Here is a 23,026-nt window from a genome sequence, read left to right on the forward strand (position 1 = left end):
CACTTGAGAACGAGTTCAGACTTTATTTGTCAGACAAGTGATGGCAGCAGGTTGGACATTGGTGCCCAGAGCAGATGTAAGATAAGGTGGGAGAAGGCCAGCTAGTGATGGCATCACCAAAGAGAGACCAGTGATGCACTGAGGGTGGATGGGGTGGGGAGAAAAGGGTAGGTGATAATTTGGGGTACAAGAAAAAAAAAATAATTCAACAATGAAAAAAGACCACCTAGGGTCCTGTGATGTAAAATTAGGAAATTTTTGGATCTGATCCCTATCAGCTGGGATCCAACAACAGGCTATGACCACTGAAGTGGGGACCACAAGCACCAAGGGTCAGGGTGCATGAAGGTCCTGGGGCTGATCCCTACCAACCAATTGCTGCAGAACTGCCCCTGCCTGAGTAAAGCCTGGAGCCAGCCTGGAAGAGGACCCATGGTGACCACCATGAATGACACTCCCAGACCAGGTCCCCCTGCCATCTGGTTTTGCCCGTTCCTTCATAGGCCACAGTGGTGTCCTCACCGTGGAATGCTGTGATCCCCATTCAGTTATCATGCTACCTGACATTTCACCATCAAGCATTTCTGCCCCTTCCTTCATCTCTAAAGTTTCTGTCCCTTTGACTTCTGTCCCTGTGCTCTCATTGTTTTTCTCTGCTTCTGCCGATAGCTCTTAGAAATGCTGCCTTCCCCCATGGTTCCATTTTCATCTTTACAAATCTCTTGTTAAGGCAGCAGGGAAGTACCTTATGTTTCTATTATTCAAATCACTACCATATACCAGGGTCTCCCAAATACACATTGTTAGCTCAAATCTCCTGACTTACACACAGTTATTTATTTCCAATTGCTTATGGAAATTTCTGAATCACCTCACACTCCATATGCCTAAAATGAAACTCATTCCCTACCCCTCCTCACCCTACAAACCTGCTTCCTGTCTCTGATTCCTCTCTTCTTCTAGCCTCAAATCCAGTTAAGTTTCTGGTTTCATTTCCCTTTGAGGTCTCCCCGATTCCCAACGATGCTCTTTCAGGTCTATCTTGACAATTTCTTTCCAGGATAATTGCAATGGCCTCATAGAGCCTTCCTGGCCCTTGGACTTTTATGTATAATGTTTTTTTCTATCCCTGTGCCACTGTTTCCAAAACTCAAATGTGATCTTTCATGGCATTGTGAAAAATCCCCTTTTACTTCATAATACCTACAACTTGCAGCACAAACATACTTCCACGACCCTGCACAATTTGACCACAACCAACTGGGCTACCACCATCGTTCCAACTCTTTTTTAGAATTCTATCCTGCATTTTTATTGAACCAGCAACTATTCCCTAACTATGCCATATGGTTTCATGTCTTTGTGCCTTAGCTTGCATCAGAGGGAATGCCCTCCTGGCCCTTCTTTACATCTGAATTTATAAATCCTTTTCTCTTTGAAGAGCTCTCTGATCCTATTAATGAGATCTAACCCATTTCCTCTAGGTCATCACGGCACTTATTACACTGTTATGGTTACATGGCATACAGTCCAGTACCACATAACAGTGTTTTGGTCAACAATGGATCACGTATCAGATGACGGCCCCACAAGATTATAATACCGCATCTTCACTGCACCCTTTCTATGTTTACATCTGTTTAGATGTATAAATACTTATCATTGGTTATAATTGCTAGAATATTCAGTATAGTAACATACTGTATAGGTTTATAGCCTAAGAGCAATAGGCCATATCACATAGCCACTTGTGTAGCAGGCTTTACCCTCCAGGTTAGTGAATGTACACTCCAGGATGTTTGCACGATGGGAAAGTTGCCTAATAACACATTTCTCAGAACACATCCCTATTATTAAGCAACATATGACTGTGTATGTTTCTTTCCCAACTATAATATAAGCAACTTGAAGGCAAGGACTGTGGTTTAATTGTCTTTGCACTCGGGATCTGATGCATGCCTGGAACACAGTAGATACTCAGGGGAGATTGAATCAACCTGGGGCATTAACAGTGAGAAATTTATATAAGCAGTTGATATAGGCTGCTTCCCCCAAGTAGACAGTAAGTCAAGATAATGGTTCAAAGCTTTGAAGAGTATCTTTGGAGGTTCTGCTGGGGTGAGCACTAGAAAGAGTTGGTGGGTGCAGAGAAGGGAGAAATGGAAGAAGGGATGAGCCTTACGTGCAGCCAGAAATTCCAAAGACACAAGGGATGAATCACCAACCTCTCAATTTTCTTGATGCATTTTGTTCTCAACAATTCCCTTGGAGCTCCAAAGCAAAAAAGATTCTCCATAGACTGTATAAGGCTGAATTCTCTACACTAAAGGAAAAGACGGAACTAAAAATTAATAGCTGGCAATCTGCCTTTGAAGGTGTTTGATGTAAATCAAAAGAATTTGACAAACTGGACTAGTGAGCTGATTAAAATTCTCTTCGCTTCCCCAGCTTTGATTCTTATCTACATATGTTGCATAAAATATTTTTATAGAACCATAAAAAAGCAAAATTTAAATAGCATGAATAAAAAGGCTTCAGGATTTCTGGAATCACACAGAAGTAAGTTTCAAGGCTGGGCGTTCAGAATGGTGCTTCGTCATGGTAGGTGTTCATTAACTAAGGCACTTGGCTTTTCCGTCTTTCAAATGTTTGCCCTTGCATCTCCAGCACCAAGATCGCTGGTTCACTATAGATTCTCAACGCATATTGAATGAATGAATGAACGAATGGTTGTTGCCATGAATGTTTCTACTCTAGTCTATAAGCTTCTGAAGGGCAGGAAAGTGCATTATCTCATATTGGAATTGAAAGGTATGAGGCACTCACTGGGGCTCAGTTATGCCTGTTATGTGTTTACAGACAGAGATTCTAAACACAGGGTGTCATTCTATGAGGAAAAATTTGGCTATCTAAATGGAAATAAAAACTCTAAAACAAACAAAAAAAACTCCATTTTCTCTCTTTTTTTTTGGAATGGGGTCCCGCTCTGGCATCCAGGCTGGAGTGCAGTGGTGTGATCATGGCTCACTGCAGCCTCCAACTCCTAGGCTCAAGAGATCGTGCCACCTCAGCCTCCCAAGCAGCTAACACCACAGGTGTGCACCGCTATGCCTTGCTAGTTTTAAAATTTCTTGTAGATACAGGTCTCAGTATGTTGCCTAGGTTAGTCCCAAACTCCTGGGCTTAACCAATCCTCCTGCCTACGCCTCCCAAAGTGCTGGGAGTACTGATGTGAGCCACCATGCCTTGCCTCCAAAGCTTTCCCAAATCCAAGAAAAGATAAAAAATCTGAAATCTGTAAGTTTTAGGGAGGACTGTAGCTATGAAGCTTCAAGATAAGTAAACACACTTTTCTTATACTTGTAAGATTAAGAAAACAATATAAAGCCACCTGAAATTTTATTAGTCTTTATTAAAACCAAATTAATGCATATTTCCTCCTATTTTTAGAGTTATTTTGTTATAAATTCCCTATACAGATAAAAAAAAAATTGCTTAAAAGAATTTCCCCTTTGCCACTATACTCCAGCCTGGATGACAGTGTGAGACTCTGTCTCAAAAACAAAAACAAAGAATTTGACTTTTAACTTATACATTTTACTAGATCTGTGTTCTATATATATACACATGTAGGAAAAGTCAACCCATATGAAACTCTTTACTCCTTATGATGCTCTTAGATTTCTTTAAGAAGCAGCTAGAAGTCATTTCTCAATGTCTTAGTGATTCATCCTCCAGTGTCTCAGCATGTAATTTGTCTGGGGGCTCTTTATTCTTTTCATGTGTTGTTACTAAAGCTTCTGGTTTCTCTTTGCTAGCTCTATTTGCCTTCTTTCAGCCTTTTCTATTATGGAGACTAATCATAATTCAACAGGTATGTGAATTATGTCATCTCTGATGCCTTGATCCCTACACTTCTTGATAACAGGGATTTTCTTTCATCTCTGTATCATTAGTGCCTAGCAAATGCCTGACACCAGTTGGTCTGTAACTGATAGTTCTGAAAGAGTAAATGAACACCTACCATTAATAAATCATTGTGAATGTCTTTTAGTCCTGCAAAGAGAAATGGGTAAGGGACAAAGGGAAGATTTACAGAGGATTCTCATTCTTGTTCTAGTGTTGACTTACAAGGGAGGTTTCTGTCCAGCAATGCTATACATCAGGAAGTTGGGGTAAATCATTCATCTCCTGGAACCCTGGTGCCAATGGACTAATATTTAGGCTTATGTTGCAAGATGTTGTGATGCTGTGAATTGCAATCTCAAACCAGGCACTAGATTAATTATTTCCTTGAGATCAAAACTCTAGTAAGCGGAGGTGAAGACACTGGTCCATCAAGGACTGCCAGCCTTGTATGTCTAGAACACCAGAAGCCTCTGGTGCCAGCCCTGAATTGCCATTCTGAACTCTCAAAGCAAAGCAGAGAGTTCAATGCCTCTGTATCCTTATTTCTAAAAACAGAGATAATAATAACTTGCCTTACCTGGTTGCTGGTAGGAAATTAATAGGTGGATCAAAAAAGATTGAAGAAATAAAAGCTGTATGTGAACTATAAAGTTTCAGGTAAATATAAGTTAACCATGTTATATTCATAGCAGCACAGCCTGAAAATTGTGCAGATCTTAACTTTATCAGATGCTCTAATTTCTGTATAATATAGGAAACTGAATACTGGAGGTAGAAATTTAAACACTGAAGTAGAGATCACTATAAACTTTAGGTTAATATTTTAGGGGAAAACACAGTTGGTTTTTTGTTGTTGTTGAGACAGGGTCACTCTGTCGCTCAGGCTGGAGTGCAGTGGTGCACTCCTAGCTCACTGCAACCCCCACCTCCCAGGGTCAAGCCATCCTGAGGAGCTGTGACCACAGGAGCCAAAGGAAACATCATACCTGGCTAATTTTTGTAGTTTTTTTTTGTAGACACCAGGTTTCGCCAGCCCACCTTGGCCTCCCAAAGTGCTAGGATTACAGGCATGAGCCACCACGCCTGGTCTAAAGATCCTCTAACATTAAAAAGTCAGGTGTTGGTTAGGTTTGGGGCAATATCAATGTTTATGGAATATTTAAGTAAAACGATTCATGTTTGAGTCCCTATGATTGATAAAAAACAATAAACAGGCTATCTTAAGAAAATGCAATACATACAGAGATAATTGGACATGCCTTTCCACTGGTTCCAAGAGCCATCGTTGAGTAGGGAAAGGAGACCCGGGCCAGAGCAGCGGAGGGGCGCCGAGAGAGAGGGGCTTCCCTGACATCCAGCAACTGCACTTGCCTCCAGGAGAACTGGCAACACTGCTGAACTCCCTAACCCCTGAGCCTGGTTCCAGGGAAAGGAGGTGGTCCTGAGGTCACTGGCACAATCCATACATTTGTGACTGGGAGTTGACTGCTCTGTGAGACCCTCTAAATTGGAACCATCCAAAGGAAAGTGGTAACCAGTCAGTATCAAGAGATAGTCAGTGCACATAGTAAGTTCTCATATAATCAGAAAACGGTTGCATATTATCTCTTCCAGGTCAAAATGCAGCAAGCTGAAAATTTTATATGCATAAAAAGCTCACATTAAACAAAATATGATTAATGCTATATAATTAATTTTGACCTAGAAGTTAAAGACACCTTGAAGTGCTAATTTTTAAAGAACACATTAATTTTAGAATGAGTCTGGATTCTACTTTCTTTATGAAAATGATACTACTTGGCATGACTCACCTATCACAGATTCCAAGTTAGTGCTGGCCAATTCAACCAGGTTTCAACTAGAGTTGAAAAGGACTTCAAGGAAACAATAGAATGTGCAAATGCTTGTTTGGAGCAACCTGTTGATTTTGAGGCAATACGTTCTATCCATTTTAAACTTTTAAAAGGAATAATTACAAATGTTGGCAGTGATATACAAGTACATTTAATATATTTGCCTATCTTCTTGAGTTTCCAAAATTTCTTTTCAGAAATGAATATAAATCCTTACAACGCTGAATAGTGATTACATCACCAGCTAATTCTAAAATGAAATTATTGCCTATATGCATAATTATGTTTTTAAGATTAGACCCATGAGTCCATTCTTTAACATGTACACAAGAATCTGATCCATTCCCTATCTTTATTGACTTATAGGGACAAGAAGGAAAGAAAGAAGGAAGGAAGGAAGGAAGGAAAAGATAAGAAAAGAAAAAAGAAAAAAAAGAAGGAGAAACAAAGAAAGAAAGGAAGGAAGAAGGGAAGGAAGGAAGAAGAAAAAGAAAGGCAGGAAGGCAGGAAGGCAGGAATGAAGAAAGGAAGAGTGAGAGAGAAGGAAGAAATGAAGGAAAGAAGGAAGGAGAAAGAGAAAGAAAGAAAGAAATAAGGAAAGAAGGAAAGAGAGAGAGAGAGAAAGAGAAAGAAAGAAAGGGAGAGAGAGAAAGAAAGAAAGCATAACCTAATTCCAGGAGTATCTAACAAACTACAGCTCTTAACAAGAAAACTAAAAACAATAAAAAGTTAAAACCTACAGTGCATATTGATTTTCCTGGAATATCCGTAATATAAAAAACATAAGAATTTGGCTAGTCACCTGATGCATCTGCTCCACATTTGTCTTTTTATTCATCTTACATACTGAGAGGAAAGGTAAGTAAAATTTAAGTCAAAGTTGGTTTGGATCAAGAACTAATTTTGTAGGCCGGGCGCGGTGGCTCAAGCCTGTAATCCCAGCACTTTGGGAGGCCAAGGCGGGTGGATCACGAGGTCAAGAGATCGAGACCATCCTGGTCAACATGGTGAAACCCCGTCTCTACTAAAAATACAAAAAATTAGCTGGGCATGGTGATGCGTGCCTGTAATCCCAGCTACTCAGGAGGCTGAGGCAGGAGAATTGCCTGAACCCAGGAGGCAGAGGTTGCGGTGAGCCGAGATCGCGCCATTGCACTCCAGCCTGGGTAACAAGAGCGAAACTCCGTCCCCCCAAAAAAAAGAACTAATTTTGTTTTTTCATATTGATGATTTTTAATAGTACTGATAAGGTTTCATTAATATAGGCTCTCTTTCTCTTTCACAACCTTCAATGATTGCATTAAGTAGCCAAAATTTTAGGGACAATAGGCTGACTAGGCTTATGACTTTGTTCTCCTTTCCTGCTCCATAAGAGTTCATCCTATAGCCCAGATTTATTTATTTATTTTTATTTGTTTTGAGACAGTGTCTTGCTCTGTTGCTCAGGCTGGAGTGCAGTGGCATGACTTCTGCCCACTGCAACCTCTACCCTCCAGGGTTCAAGCGATTCTCCTTCCCTAGCCTCCCAAGTAGTTGGGATTAAAGGTGCCCATCACCATGCCTGGCTAATTTTTCTATTTTTAGTAGAGATGGGGTTTCACCACATTGACCAGGCTGGTCTTGAACTCCTGACCTCAAGTGATCCACCTCCATCAGCCTCCCAAAGTGCTGGGATTACGGGCGTGAGCCACCAGGCCCAGCCCTACAGCCCAGATTTAATCACAGAAAATGAGAAATATTCTTTAGTTAAGACGGAACATCCTCCACAGAGCTCAGTTATTAACCTGTCAGCTGGACAAACTCAGTTCTTCCAGGGGAGTTTTCCATGCAGCAATTCCAGGATCACTCTGTCATTTTGTGAAAGTCCTCTTCTCTGTGTGTGGGTGGTATCTCTCTTGAAGGGAGAGACTTTCCCTAATAACCCAGGGAAGGGATTATCTTCAGAAATAAATTCTCTCTTCTCCCAAGTGACTGACTTTCTAAAGCCAGGCCATTGCCAGGAGGGAGAAAAGGAAGTTAGCATCTGGTATCCTCCTTTGTTCATTGCTCTCTTGGTCTACACATCAAGGTATCTAAAGGTCTGCTCTTGGATTGCAAGGACACTGATAGACATTGCTACTTGGAGGCAAACAGGGAGATAGAAAGGAAGTCATCTCTGTCATGCCAGTAAATGGAGATGAACAAGCCATGTCTTTCCCTCCAGATTATCCAGAGTCAAACAATTATCTGTATTTATTTCCTTTCTGTTTTCTATAACTCACTACTTCTCAAAGTGTGCACTGGAATCAGCTGGAGGGCTTGGAAAAATCCAGACTGCTGTGCTCCTGCTCCAGCTCCAGCGTTTCTGATTCAGTGGTTCAGGGGAGGGAGCTCAGGGCTTTGCAGTTCTAACAAGTGCTCAGGTGATGGCGATGCTGCTAGTCTGAGAACCAGTGAGAGGCAGGCTCAGGCCAAGGTCACTGGAGCAATCCCTGCTCCACCCTCTCAATCTCACTCCTGTTTTTCAAAATGTGGGCCATGGACTCCCAGATCCTAATCACCTGGACTACTTGCTGAAACACAGGTTTAGGTCCTGAGTCAGAATCTCAGGGTGTGGGGGTCAGGATGACAAACTTCGCCAAGTTCCCCAGTGACTCTCATGAACTCTAAGCTTTGAGTCTACTGCCTCATCCTTTAGCCATGCCTCATTTTAGGGCTCCATCCAATCTAGATGAGCAATGTCATGCTAAGGGAGGAGTCCTCAGCCTGCCCTTAAATGACAGAGGCAAATGAGATGCATCTCAAATGCCAGCTGTGCTCTGAAATGTATTTCCTGACTGGCTAGGATGTAGGCTACACTGGGGGGAAGGAGGCATTGGCAGCCCATCTATGCCACCCTAGGCTGAGAGCCAGAGAGGAGTGATCTTCAGAGATCTGTCCAGAGAATAGCAGTAAATGGCAAAACTCCAAGGGGAAGGTGAGTCTTAGAAAACCAAGGTGGGCTTGGTGGCAGCTGGCCCATGACCTATAATGAGCCACGCTATTGAGAGTTCCTTCTTAGGCAGCCTCAGCCTAGAGCTCTTTTTACACTCCCCAGGGCCCATGCTATTGAGTGAAAGAAGGCCTCCAAGTAGTCCCCAGAGATCTTTATTCTTATTTAGAAGAGCTTCTTGTCTTCATGAAATCAGGTAACAATCAGTTTGACGTCTGCATCATTTAATAATTCCCACTCAACAATTTGTGTCATTTAATAAATAATTCCCTTTAATAATGATACAGACCCTTCACCTGAGGCAAATAAAGAAGACACTTTCTGACTTCATGTCAGTTTTAAGACCACAAAGGAGAAGGTAGGGTTGAGGTGCTCATCTTGTGCATGCACAGCATTTCCATCACCAGTTCTAGAATTCGTTGACAGGCAGGCTCAGGCCAAGGTCCCTGGAGCAATCTCTGCTCTACCCTCTCAATCTCACTACCTTTAGCTCCAGAGCCATGAAAGGAAACTGATGCCGCAGCCAAAGTGTGTTTAATAAAGGTTCAGCAAATACAAATTGGAAACTCTTCATAGGCCAGTGTCAGGTGGAATAAATGCTTTGACAGAGACTTTCAGAATCTGAATGATTAACTTCGGTGGTAGAAAGGACACAAGACGGTAACGTTCTTCTATTTGTGGGCAAATTTGGGTTTCCTGAGTCTTCACTAAGTACATTTTTGAAGCTCAATGCTTTTTCTTGCAGCCAGTATGCTAGACTCCAGCAAATCTGTTCAATCGCTCTAACATGTTCTAAAATTATAAACCGGAACCTACACTCGCTTAAAAACCTCACACTCTGGGCTTCACACACCCTCTGCTCATCCTGTGTCAGGAACAAGGCAGTTTCTTCAAGATCTCCTCTGTTGCTTTACCTGAGCTGGTGGAGGCAGGCGACTTGCTGCGCCTGGATGGTCCTGGGCTCTTAGTGGTGCTCCTGCGAGATGATGAAGCTATTTTGGTGTAAGAAGTGGACTTCACCACTCGACATTCTGGGGAAAGAACAACAACCACACATCATTATGGGATAGTGGCACACATACCAACTTAAAACGCACAATACACCTGGAAGCAGAAATATACGACCATCCACAGTCACAGCTACTTCCCACCAGTTGGGTTCTTGTCTACAGCAATGGAGCCAAGAAAATAAAGAGGAAGGACAGGGTGAGCTTCTTAGACATGGAAGTAAATAATACTTCAACCCCCGCTAGTTTACCTTCCTTAAAATAATATTTTGGCTAGTAATAGGAGTAGCAGGCTAATAAAGCGTTTGGGTTTCTCTCAACTCACCCCTCAAGTTATCTATATATATGGATCTCTTAGGATAAACTGTTCTTGCTTTCCAAGGAAAATGTTAGAAGCAAGGTCAACCTCACAAACCAAGAAATGTGGTGGTGGAAGATTCCACCCATCACAACAGGGCCAAGTTTATTGTCGTGGGTCCCCACAGAGATAGTTGTGGGTCTTTATAATGTGTGGGAGATGACAGCATTTGCTTGGAAGAGGTAAAACTGGTGAAGAGGTGGTATTTCCCTGCAATGAGGGCGTCCTGCCAGCCTGTGCCACCACACAAAGCTGCCACAGAGCTGATATTGTGTCTGTGAAATGGTTTGTGGCTTGAGGACAAGAAACAACTTCACTTTCATTAGATCTAAATTCTCAGTGCTCATGTCCATTAAATTCAATGCTGAACACGTTAAATGGCAGAGAGCTTTTTATTTCTCTCTTAGTGACTCCCTTGACCAATTCTGATGCTGTGCAAACCTATACGTCTTGTTCTCAAGAAACTGCTTTTAATAATTAACAAAAATTGTACGCTTGGAAGGATAATCAATGCTCACTATAGATGGAAAATATATTTTAAAATACCCCCTGCTGGGCACAGTGGCTCATGCCTGTACTCCCAGCAATTTGGGAGGCCGAGGTAGGTGGCTCACCTGAAGTCAGGAGTTCAAGACCAGCCTGGCCAACAAGGTGAAACCCTGTCTCTAATAAAAATACAAAAATTAGCCAAGCGTGGTGGCGTGTGCCTGTAATCCCAGATACTCGGAAGGGTGAGACAGGAGAATCCATTGAACCTGGGAGGTGGAGGTTGCAGTGAGCAGAGATCGTACCACTGCACTCCAGCCTGAGCAACAAAGAGTAAAACTCTGTCTCAAAAAACAAACAAACAAAAAACACATCCCCAAATAACCCATGATCAAATGATACTTTATTTTTGGAGGGGGAGTATACAAACTTCTAGAATTTTTTCCTATGCATTTCTATATCTCAGCATTAGGATTTGTTCATACATATTGATCTATTACCAGCCCTTTTCACAATACAGTATCTGTGAGCACTTTCACTCTGTTATTTAATGGTTGTTGAGCATCTGACGCATGGAATACCGTAATTTACTTAACCAAATTTCTATTATTGAATATGTAACTTGCTTTCAATATTTCACTATAAATAATTACTCAGTGACACTTTGTATGTAAATGAGTATACAGTTATCCAATTATTCCCTTAGGATAGATTTAGTCTCTGGCACATGAAATTTAGTTTCTAGTAGCCAGAAACCAAGGATGCTCTGTGAGTGCTCAAAAATATTTGCCGACGCTTTTCTTTTAAAAAAATTATAAATTCAAAATTAAAAAACAGCAATAGCTATTCGTTCTTTCCCCTTCAAAATCACTACCTTTGTGATATCGTTCTTTCCCCTTCAATATTACCACCATTTTTAATAGTGTATGGATCTTGCCATAGCTTTTCTAAGCTTTTATAAACACACACATACATAGGCAGGTTTTTGTTTGCTTTTTATAAAAACAGCAAGATAGTGACATATTTTATACATTTTTTCGTACTTATGATATATTATAATCATCTTTCTTGGTCAATCCATAGCAATCAAAACTGTTCTTCTAAACCCTGCATCATATTTTGTAATATGTTTATATCACAATTTATTCAATCATTCCCCTATTGAGGGATAATCAGGTCACGCCTTATATTCTAATTTCTTCTTTATATTTTCCAACTTAAATACAAAATTTTAGAGACCAACCGGGCCAACATGGTGAAACCTCACCTCTACTAAAAATACAAAAATTAGCCGGGCATGGTGGTGGGTGCCTGTAATCGCAGCTACTCGGGAGGCTGAGGCAGGAGAATCACTTGAACCTGGGAGGTGGAGGTTGCAGTAAGCCAAGATCTCAAAATAAATTAAAAAAAAAATTTTTTTTTAATTTAAAAAATTTGCTGAACAAATTGGATTTGGTGAGTTGAAAGAGAAGAATTTCTTAAAAGCTCTGAATGGTGCCCTCCAGAAAGTCCAACTCAAACAAATTTGTACTTTTTTTTTTTCCTGGAGACAGAGTCTTGCTCTGTTGCCCAGGCTGGAATGCAGTGGCATGATCTCTGCTCACTGCAACCTCTGCCTCCCAGGTTCAAGAGATTCTCCTACCTCAGCCTCCCAAGTAGCTGGGATTACAGGTGCCCACCACCATGCCCAGCTAATTTCTGTATTTTTAGTAGTGATGGGGTTTTACCATGTTGGCCAGGTTGGTCTCAAACTCCTGAGCTCAAACGGTCCACCCACCTCAGCCTCCCAAAGTGCTAGGATTACAGGTGTAAGGCACCGTGCCCGGCCTCAAATTGTACTTTTACAGATGAGTGGTCATTTGCTGGATCCCTCACTGAGGTTAGGGATTACATTTTCAAAAAATCTTTGCCAACTTCTAAGTGAATATTGGATTTTATTTCTTGAAATCTAAAATTGGTTTGATTGCAAGTAAAGTTGTACATTTTTCCCACATGCATCTCAGCCATTTGGATTTCTCCTTTTGTAACTACTTATTTATGTCCTACTTTCTCTTATTGGTTTGTAAGAGTGCATTCTATATGAAAATTTAACCCGTAGTCTATCATGTTATAAACATTTATCTTTGTAGGTAGTTGTTGAACTATGTTAGCTTTTTAAATGTGGTGAACCTTTTCAGTAGTTTTAAATTACACTACTTTAACTTTTCCATTATATATTCTAAAACCCATTTTATGCTTTAGTAACAAAGAACTCATAATCATTCCAGATCTCATTCTGATGCCTGACTCTAACTTCAAAATTTTCCTTCTCTATCCACGCAATTCCTAATTTTCTAAATTCAAAACATGTTTCTCTCTCTTACATATTCTAAATTGCTTTATATAAACATCATTTTCTATTTTTCTCTAACGTCTAAATCAACAAAGTGGTTTAAATTGTTTAGTAAGAAAGGATGTGAGTATATATGAAATACAGATGCTTTACGACTAGACATAGGAGATAAGCCATGGAGAAGAGTGTTTCCTAGAGAGTCTCATGATTTCAACTGGGGAAAAAGAAGAGAGAAGATTAAAAAAGAAGAAGGAAATTCTGCCTGGTGGTATTATTTATGGATTCCTCCACTTGTTTTCATAGCCCAAGACAAAGAGAAATTAATCACTGCATTACAGAGCCTGCCCCTCTTCCCCAACAGTTATGTGAGCCACCGCTGCTGTTCTGGCTTGCCCAGTGACCCTGCAAGAGATTTCTGTTTTTTAAAGAAAGAAAGCCGGGCGCGGTGGCTCAAGCCTGTAATCCCAGCACTTTGGGAGGCCAAGGCGGGTGGATCACGAGGTCAAGAGATCGAGACCATCCTGGTCAACATGGTGAAACCCCGTCTCTACTAAAAATACAAAAAATTAGCTGGGCATGGTGGTGCGTGCCTGTAACCCCAGCGACTCAGGAGGCTGAGGCAGGAGAATTGCCTGAACCCAGGAGGCGGAGGTTGCGGTGAGCCGAGATCGCGCCATCGCACTCCAGCCTGGGTAACATGAGTGAAACTCCGTCTCAAAAAAAAAAAAAAAAGGAAAAGAGAAAAAGTCGACACATATGAGAATATTTGCAAAAATTAAGATAGGAATAACCAAGAAACAACATTAATAACATCAGAAAATACGATTGGAAAACCAGGACCATTCACATGGGACAATAAATGCCTGAGGTGTCCTTAGAGATTTTAATGGATCTCAGATTAGCGCATGGCTCTGTCCACGCAACTGACAACACATCCTGGAGTTTGTCTTAGCTTTGGCCTCTGCTTAGCCTTTTGGAAGTACACTAGCAAACAAATTGGAATGCCGTGATGTTGCTGGTCCATTGGCGTGCTTCCAGGTACATTTTTATCACGTGACCACTACGTGCCAGGCACCAAGAACTGCTTGCATGACGGAGAGCAATGCAAAGCTTGGAACTCAAAACCCTTACCACCTGGTAGTGGTGCACAGAGTCTTTTCATCAGTGAGGGCTCTTTTTGCTAATTTTTATTTCATGGACCTCATGTTTGAAAAATGTTGGTTTCTGCAACACATTTCTATTAAGTTAACATTTCATTTTCTCATTTTAAATCAAAATCAAGATGATCACGAGGGCAGATGACCAGAACTCTTTGTCCCAGGTTATGAACATTCAGAGGTCACATAAATTTAAAACAATAATTTTAAAAGCTCAGCATCTAGTTAGCAAGAATGAATAGTTAAAATAGAAAGGTACCAGATGGTACACACTGTTAATAATACCCATCTGTGAGCCACAACTTGAATTAAAAAGTTGGTTTTAGTGTTTGTGGCATGCTGGTTGGCACAGATGTCAGAGTTGCCAGCTGTGGCTATAACTACCAACCAGCAATCCAGGTCACCATAATAGAACCAATCTAACCACACTCAGTTGGCATTTCTCCAACTACCAGAAAGAAATTTGGTATTTTTGTGAAGCATCTCTTCTTATTAGAAGAACTGTAGGTATTTCATCACATTTTTGAAGTATTGGAAAAACCTGTGGCCTCTTACCATGCTTCCAAAGCTTCCTGTACTTCTCTTGAACTGAGTTCTCACCATACTATTTACCCATTCAGAATTATTTATTTATTAGTCTGTCTCCCCACTCCTATACTCCATTGGGTACTAACTAGTTCCTGGCATACTAAAAAGCATGAAGTAGCTGCTCAATAAATATTGGCCCAAATTGCTGTTGATCCTGTTACTACTTGTATGAACTCATGGTATTCACCAAACTCACCCAAACTCTCATTTTACAGCTGATAAAATTGAGTCTCAAAGAGATGAAATGACTTGCATCAGAGCCCAACTCTCTTGGGTTGGTGGCTTTCTCACCACCCCCAATATCTGATGTTGTGGCCTAAGCAAGGTGTTCCATGACGACAAAAGCCTGGGAAATGTCTGTCAGTGTCCTTGGTCGGGGCAGACAAATGGGTGAGGGTAGATCAGAGAAAGAACTGCAAACAACTGTTCTCATGTCAACATTAAATTAGAAATTCAACATATGAAAGCTACCTATCAAATGTTTATTGTATCAGAAAAAAAAAGAACTTGAAACTGTCTTTCAGAAATGGAGTTATAATGAAGTAACAGCTTGGAGGATCATGGAGTCGGAAAGATAATCACAAATATTTCTACTCATGGACCACTTGCCTTTGTAATAAGAGTGATGCCTCATGCATCATAATGGCGATTAGAATAATTCCAAAGGCTTCGGTTGAATAACAAAAACGGAAACAACAAAAGATTTATAGTAACTACATTTTCTAAAATGGGTCAAAATAAATCCAGTTGAAGAATGTTGTAGCACCAAGCTCTAAATTATTTAAAAAAAAAAAAACACAACACACAAGAACTCCAATCATCTTTCCAAATACAGTTTAGATTTTCCATATTTTAATTAATTTAAATGGGAATTGTATTTTATATAATGGTGAAAATGCAGTAAGGAACAAATGCTGCATGGCTTTAGAGAGAATACCAAAATCTTCATCAGCTGAAAACCACAATTTTGAAACATTGTGAATAATATGATCTAAACGGCCAGTAATGTTGAAAACCTTTTTGTTCGTACAAGGACAATTTTCATAGCCTCAGGCAAGGAAGAAAGCAGTACCTTCCATTCTGCCTCTCACATGGGGGCATTTGCCTTTGTGGCCATCCTTTCTTTACTCTGATGTTTCCTGGCACCCCTATATTTCACTGACCAATTTTCTAAGAGGGCTGCATTTCTGTTGGTGGTGGAGAAACTGGACACCCCAGACACTCCTTAATAAAGATGACACCAAAGGACTGTAGGTAAGCCACTTGAAGGAAGCTAACAGATGGTAATTTCTCTTGCTCCTAAAGATTGCAGCCTACCCAAAGGACAAGACAAAGGACAGGTCTGATTATACCAAACTCATGAACTGGTTCTCTGATGACTGAACCTCCCATAGCATGCAAGCAGGTAAGCAACATTGGATTACATCTCTGTTCTGTTCAGTCCCTAAATTCATTGTTCTTTGAGGTGAAAAGTATCATTCCCCACACAATTTATACTAACGTTAGCTTTATAAATGTTTGGGGGATTTGTTAAGATAGAAGTTAAATGTTTCTCACCTTCACCCAGGACATGAACTCAAGAAATGGGCGTTCTTTGATGGACAGATTTAGAGAGACAGCCCAGATGGTGATGTACAAAGAGGAGGTGGAACACATTCTTTGGCCACATTCCCGGTGGCAGGAGAACCTCCACTTAGAGAGATCCTCGCCCCACTCAGAAACAGTTGGTAGGTAGGCTGAAGTGTTTTAGAAGGTGCTAAAGAATAGAAATGGTTACAGAATTCCACCACAGGCACCAGTGGCTTACCTGAGCTCACATAGTGTTCATGCGTTCAAAAGGGCCCACTTACACCTTCTGGAGAATCTTGAATGAGGCATAGGTGAAGTCCCTCAAGAGTCTCACAGCATTGGTGACATGCTGCATGCCGGCTAGGGAATACTCTTTAAACAAGAAATGTTTCTACTTTTCTAGTCTCTTTTGAAACCAACCAGCATAAAAGCATTCTTAGGCAGAGGCCTCTTAATATGTCTTAACTCTAAATTTAAATTCAGTTTTCTGAACTGTTCAGGAAATGGACAAGTTCATCTAGAAGAATCCATCACGAGCAGTAGATGCTTTGTGCTTTCTGCCTTACCCTGATTACAAAGGCAAGCTTCTTTTTAATTTGGCAAGGGTACAATGCCTGTAAATGGAATAATATTCCTCTGTTGCTATATGCAAAAGAGAGTAAGGAGGCACATTCTGTTCCAAAGCCTTTTTATAAAAATGGCGCAAAGTCAATGACAAAAGGAACTTGCAATTCTGATTCTCCAATCCTCCAATAAGTTGCCCCTACAAGTTCACTTCCCTCCCCTTGGGAGGCACCCTCCTAGAATATCAAGGCTGTAATTGTTACTGGGGCAACTCTCTCCTTAACTCAGGAATATGCTCTCCTCCTGTCTCCATTCCAACCAAGTGGTGGTCCAGCTTCCCTCTGAGGACTGCCAATGCCTGGGAGATTCACCACCTCCTGCCTCATGGTTTTTGAATTTTCCAGCATCCTCGGGAGGATGCTTGTCTGCCTGGTTGAGCTAAACAAACCCATCCTGGTATAATGGACAAATAAAGTTCATTTCCTATAGAAATGTTAGAATTTTTATACTTCACGGCCGCATTACAGGAAAATCCACATGGAGGCTTCTTGCGGAAAGGGTGGGCCTGCCTCTAGTAAGAACTGAGGCCCATCCTGTTTCTTCCACTCTACCTGTTTTCTGAGTGAACCCTGACACCATGGTAAGACTCCCATCCTACCGCCTGTGGGGTTTGAAATAAGTGCTGCTTTCCCAAGCTCCACATGCAGCATGTCTGGAATAAAAGCAATCAAGATCCGCACACTCTAAAACACAGCTTTTAAAAACAAGCCACGGCAGTGGGGAGGGAAGCGGGGATGGTTAATGGGTACAAAAAATAATTAGAAAAAATGAGTAAGATCTAGTATTTGATAGCACAACAGGGTGATTACAGTGAAGAACAATTTAATTGTACATTTAAAAATAACTAAGAGTATAATTGGATTATTTGTAACACAACGAATAAACTCTTGAGGTGACAGATAATCCATTTACCCTGATGTGATTATTATACATTGTATGCCTGCATCAAAATCTCATGTACTTCATACATACATACACCTACTATGTAACCGTAAGAATTATTATTATTTTTTGAGATGGGGTCTTGCTCTGTCACTCAGGCTGGAGTGCAGTGGGACGATCTTGGCTCATGGCAACCTCTGCCTCCCAGGTTTGGGTGTTTCTCCTGCCTCGGCCTCCTGAGCAGCTGGGATTACAGGCCTGTGCTACCACGCCTAGCTAATTTTTGTATTATTAGTAGAGATGGGGTTTCCCCATGTTGGCCAGGCTGGTCTCGAACTCCTGATCTCAGGTGATCTGCCCACCTTGGCCTCTCAAAAGTGCTGGGATGACAGGCGTGAGCCACCACACCCAACCAAAAATAAAAAAAATGTATGAAACAGAAAAGTAAAAAAGAAGGCATGGAGCAGACTGAATTGGAGACAAAGGCATCAGCCAGAGTAACTTAGCTGGAGAGTAAAGGCCCAGAAACTGAGATTTTAAAAGGACCTTCTAAAAATACAGGCACGTATGTTTAAAGCAGCGTTTCCACTGGCCCACCACAACTTCCAGAACACCCAGCTCAGCACTCCAGATGGCACCCACGTGTTCCTGCACCTGCACAGGGCTCTGGAGACAAGGCTGGGAGCTGAAACCTTATGTAACATCTGCAGAAGGCTTTATGGCACTGGGATTTCTGTATTAACATCTCAAGAGTCACAGCTCAGATCTACTGTTCTGATAGTATGAGTGATTCTCCTTTCCAAATATTTTCCTTTTCCCTAACAGTCAAATAAGAGAAAAGTTCATCTTTCCCTATATAACAGTGCAGAGGTCTGCAGGGGTTCTGAGAGGTAGGGGGTTTAGCTCTGGGAGAATGCTTGGTAACCCAAGTTCCTACTATCTTATCACTGTCACCTCTGAGTGTTCTCATCCACAAGGGCCCCTTAGTTTATGTTGCCTTGTCTGAGTTTCAGCTCTAGGAGAAAGCAGTAAAACAGGAAGGTTTGCAGACACTAGGCATGAAAACCTGCTCTGTCCCTTGTTTCACTAGGTCTTCATTTCCTAAAACTGATACTGATCTTTCCTTTTTCCCACATACCATTTGCACTGTTTTGTGTCAACTGGTGGTATCCTTGGCCTCACCAAATAGATGCCAACATCTCTCCCCCTAGTTCTGTGACCAAAGCATCCCCTCACATTCCCAAATGTCCCCTGAGGGCATATCACCGAGTAGAGAACTGCTGCCTGCCGATGTCTTGATTAGGCAATGTTTCCCTGAGGAGCCTTCAATTAACGCTTACATTCTTCCTCCATGGTGTTAATGAAACCATCACCAACCACCTGCCTGAGCCTCTAAACAGCGCATTCCTGAATTCTTTCTGCAGGTTTGGCCAGCATAAAGAGTTTTGGGCTTTACACTGCAGTGTAGGGAATGCAATTGACAATGCTGAAGGTCTTCCAATAGTCTGTTAAAATTGGACCAGTACCCATTGCTTAACCATCCTGAGAACACGGGAACATGGGGCCTTGGTTTCTTAGTTGAGAATCTGGAGGATGAAGAATGTCATGGGGCAGAGGTTAGAGAAAGAGACTTCCACACTGCTGTGTGCAAACCCGGGTGTTGCAGAAGGGCCATAAGCGCAGCTGGTGATCAGCCTGCCCTCTAGGTAAGGTCCTTTCCATTCCAGGTACCACTTGACCTCTGCAGTGACCCTTTGGAAACAACTCCAAAATGGTGTTCCTTACTATTTTGGATTGAAAGCAAGTACACATGCAAGAGATTACATTGTTCATACCTATTGAGATGTGGGGATTTTCAATCTTAATCATTAAGCCTGGCTGCATTGCCTCAAAAACACAAACATGTGCCTTTTTGCTGATTGGCAGTCAGGGGTCTTATCTTTCTAAATCCTAAATGCAAGTGTAGTTGGTAGTTTGTTTTTGCCATAGGAACCCAACCTCATTAGCATTAAAACGTGTCCCAGGAGGCATCCTTTTTTTCTTTGCCATGGGTTCCCAGCTGGTCTTCGCTCAGGGTCTGCTGCCCTTTCATTGGCCAATGCGGCTTCACCAACAGTCTTCAACTTTTTGAAAGTAAAGCAGTTATTAAAATTGAGAAGCCCCACATTGGCTGGCTCTGAGCTTCTTCTCATAAAAAACCCATGTGTCTTCAGTGAGAGGTTTGAATAAATCAAAGATGCCAAGTGCCTTTTCTCTCACATGTCATATGTTCCACATCGTTCCGCCCAAGTACAATGTCCTGTTAGTCTTCGCTGAAGTCTGGTCACCTTGAGAGACTGAATATACAGATGGACAGTGGCCAGACCATATAACGAAACAGAACTCTGACCCATATCCTGAAGCAACCTGCTGAGGAAAACCCCCTTTCTATGACAGCCTACCAGAAGATAGCACGCTCTAAGTTAAACTTGCAGAAAAATCAATAACAAATTAGAATGATCTATCTCTAGCAACATTCCAGGGAGCCAAACAGTAACCCTGTAACAACTGACCTTAAATTAGCCAGGACTTAATTAATTTTTGTTTCCACTTCTAACTTAGTACCAACGAGAAAAGCTCAAATGTACGCCTCTAACCAGTCCCATAGGGTGCCCCACTTCTGGTTAGCCTGCCTACACCTTCCCCACACCAACTGCTTCCATCAGGGTGCAGGGAAAGCCTTCCCTTTCTTTCTTCTCTAAAGCACTCCCACTCCTCTGCCCGCCTTTGAGTCCCTGCCAAAATGCATATGATGGTGGCTGACTCCTTGTAATAGCAAGCTCTGAATAAATAGCCTAAGTTTGTTCTCATTTGGTTGGTCGTCACTGATTTGCACAGCACACATGGCTCTCCGTTAGCTGACTGCAGCACTTGGCACTATGGCTCAGCAAATTTCTCTTTCTGTTACTCATATGTCCGATTCCTCGTGGCCACATTTATTACTTGTGACACCTTGGAGAGTGGCACCCCATCTCCCTGCCAGTTTGTCCTCTGGCACTTGGTGAGACACCGCTTCTTGAGCTGACTGTAAAACAATGCAGCTAACTTCAGTTGAGGGGCATGTCATGTGAAATAGGCCTCCCTTGATCTTCTAGAATCATGTCAACAGCTCACAAGGGAAAGAAGGTTGACTGCGGAAAAAGCAGATGAACATCTCCAATCTCACGCTTACTATGGGTCTGCACTCACTGGCTGGACTCATGTGCCTAATGGTGCACATATGAATTTCGATTTCTCTTTATCTTTTTCCAGAGTGTATGTTTTAGTTGCTGTAACAAATTACAACACACTTCATGGCTAAAAATGACCAAAATATATTTGCTCACAGTTATAGAGGCCAGAAGTCTGAAATCAAGGTGTTGGCAGGTCTGGAGTCTCCCCAAAAGCTCTAGAATGGAATCCATTCCTTGTCTCTTGCAGCTTCTGGTGACTCCAGGCATTCCTTGGCTTGTGGCCACATTACTTAAATCTCTGCCTCCAACTTTACATGGACTTCTCTGTGTGTCCGCGTTATCTCTTTGAACTCTTTCTTAGGTGGACGTTCGTGACAGGATTTTGGTTCCCACCAAGGTAACCCAAGACAATCCCCTCATTCTCAAGACCCTTAACTTAATTATGCCTGCAAAGACCTTTTTCCAAATAAGGTCACATTTACAAGTTGAAACCTTTCGGTGGCTACTGTTTAACCTACAATGTGTATGACATCACTTTGATGCCAGCCTCTCTTGAGCACTTTTGTCAGGAAATCTGTTGTTCCACTGCTTGGAATCCTTCTACGACTCTTTGTTGCTCTTCAAGAATATCCTTAGAGTAGCCTATAAGGCCCCTCCCTGCTCCAGCTTGCGCTCTCCCTTTTCTTTGGGTGCAGTATTTTAGTTTCTTAAAAGCACTAAGTAAACTCCTAACTCTGGGCATTGGAATATTTATTTCCCTGCAAAAGGTGCCATTCCCCAATACTGCCACCTTGCCTGGTTAATGTTCTGTTCATACTTCCATATTCAACTTAAATTTGTACATTTTGCAAATATTTACTGAATCTTTGCTGTTTTAGGTGCTGGGATACTGTAGTGTGTCAGTCAACAGGGCACCTGCTGTTGTGGAATTTATACTCCAGTGGAGGGAATGGGCCTTAAACAAACAGAAACAAGAACAAGAGCTGATTTTACAGGTACTTTGTCAAGAATTAAAAGGGTGATGTGATAGTGAGTGGCTGAGTGAGTGGTTTCTCTATATTGGTGGTTAGAGAAGGTCTCTTGGTGTAGCGGATGTGGAAGCTGAGCTCTGAACACAGGAAGAAGCCAGCTGTGGATAGATTGAAGGAAAGCAGCCACCAGATTAAGTCAAGACTGAAACCACCAAGTGGGGGGTTTGGGTTTTACTCTAAGCAAGAGGAGCAGTTACAGGAGGGGTTTAAGCAAGAGCAGTTGTTACAATTTAGATACATGACCCTCCAAACCTCATGTTGAAATCTGATCCCCAGTGTGGGAGGTGGGGCCTAATGGGAGGTGACTGGGTCATGCTAACAGATCCCTCGGATTGGCTTGGTGCCATCCATGAGGTAATGAGAGTGTTCTCACTCCGCTAGTTCCAGCAAGAGTTCTCTCAACAGCTAGTTATTAAAAAGAGCCTGGCACTTTCCCTTCTCTCTTGCCTTCTCTCTCCATGTGATCTCTGCACATACCAGCTCCCCTTTCCCTTCCACCATGAGTAGAAGCAGCTTGAGGCCCTTAGCAGACGCAAATGCTGGTGCCATGCTTCTCGTATAGCCTGTGGAACTGTGAGCCACATAAACTTCTTTCTTTATAAATTACCCAGCCTCAAACCTTCCTTTATAGCAACACAAATGGACTACGACAGCAGTGACGTGGCCTGCTTTGGGTCTAAAGGAGAACTCTGGGCTGATGTGTGTAGAGGGAAGATTGTAAAGTGGTTATTCTGGGTAAGAAAGGATGGTGGCATGACCTAGGATGGAGGTGATGGATATGGATAGAAGAGAATGACTTGGATATGACGAGGAGATAGAGTTCACAAGGCCTGAGGATGGATTGATTGCAGAGGGGCAGGGAGACAGTACCATCCCAGCTTATATGCTCCTTGTGTATGTACCGATGAGTGAGTCCTGCTGAGGGTCCTGCACAGTTCAGTGGCTTCATGTGCAAAGTGCAGGAGAGACCAAGAGTCTAGAAAGGCCCACAGTCTTCCTCCAGGATAACAGACAGACTTTCCAGTTCTTTAAAAATGCAGATTCCCT

At 41.9% G+C, this 23,026-nt stretch overlaps 1 protein-coding gene across 4 annotated transcripts in view; it reads right to left on the reverse strand.

Annotated features, from left to right (window-relative positions):
* The window catches only part of DCLK1 (doublecortin like kinase 1), a 357,933-nt gene that overhangs the window by 91,603 nt on the left and 243,304 nt on the right, over nt 1–23,026 (reverse strand). For all 4 annotated transcript variants that reach the window (XM_032294456.1, XM_032294457.1, XM_032294458.1 and 1 more), the window contains exon 5: nt 9,648–9,764. In XM_032294456.1, coding sequence (XP_032150347.1) covers nt 9,648–9,764 — 117 coding nt within the window. The remainder of the gene's footprint in view (nt 1–9,647; nt 9,765–23,026) is intronic.

Source organism: Sapajus apella, unplaced genomic scaffold (assembly GCF_009761245.1).
Source record: "Sapajus apella isolate SASKATOON/1434 unplaced genomic scaffold, GSC_monkey_1.0 scaffold32, whole genome shotgun sequence".
Classification (NCBI taxonomy): domain Eukaryota; kingdom Metazoa; phylum Chordata; class Mammalia; order Primates; family Cebidae; genus Sapajus; species Sapajus apella.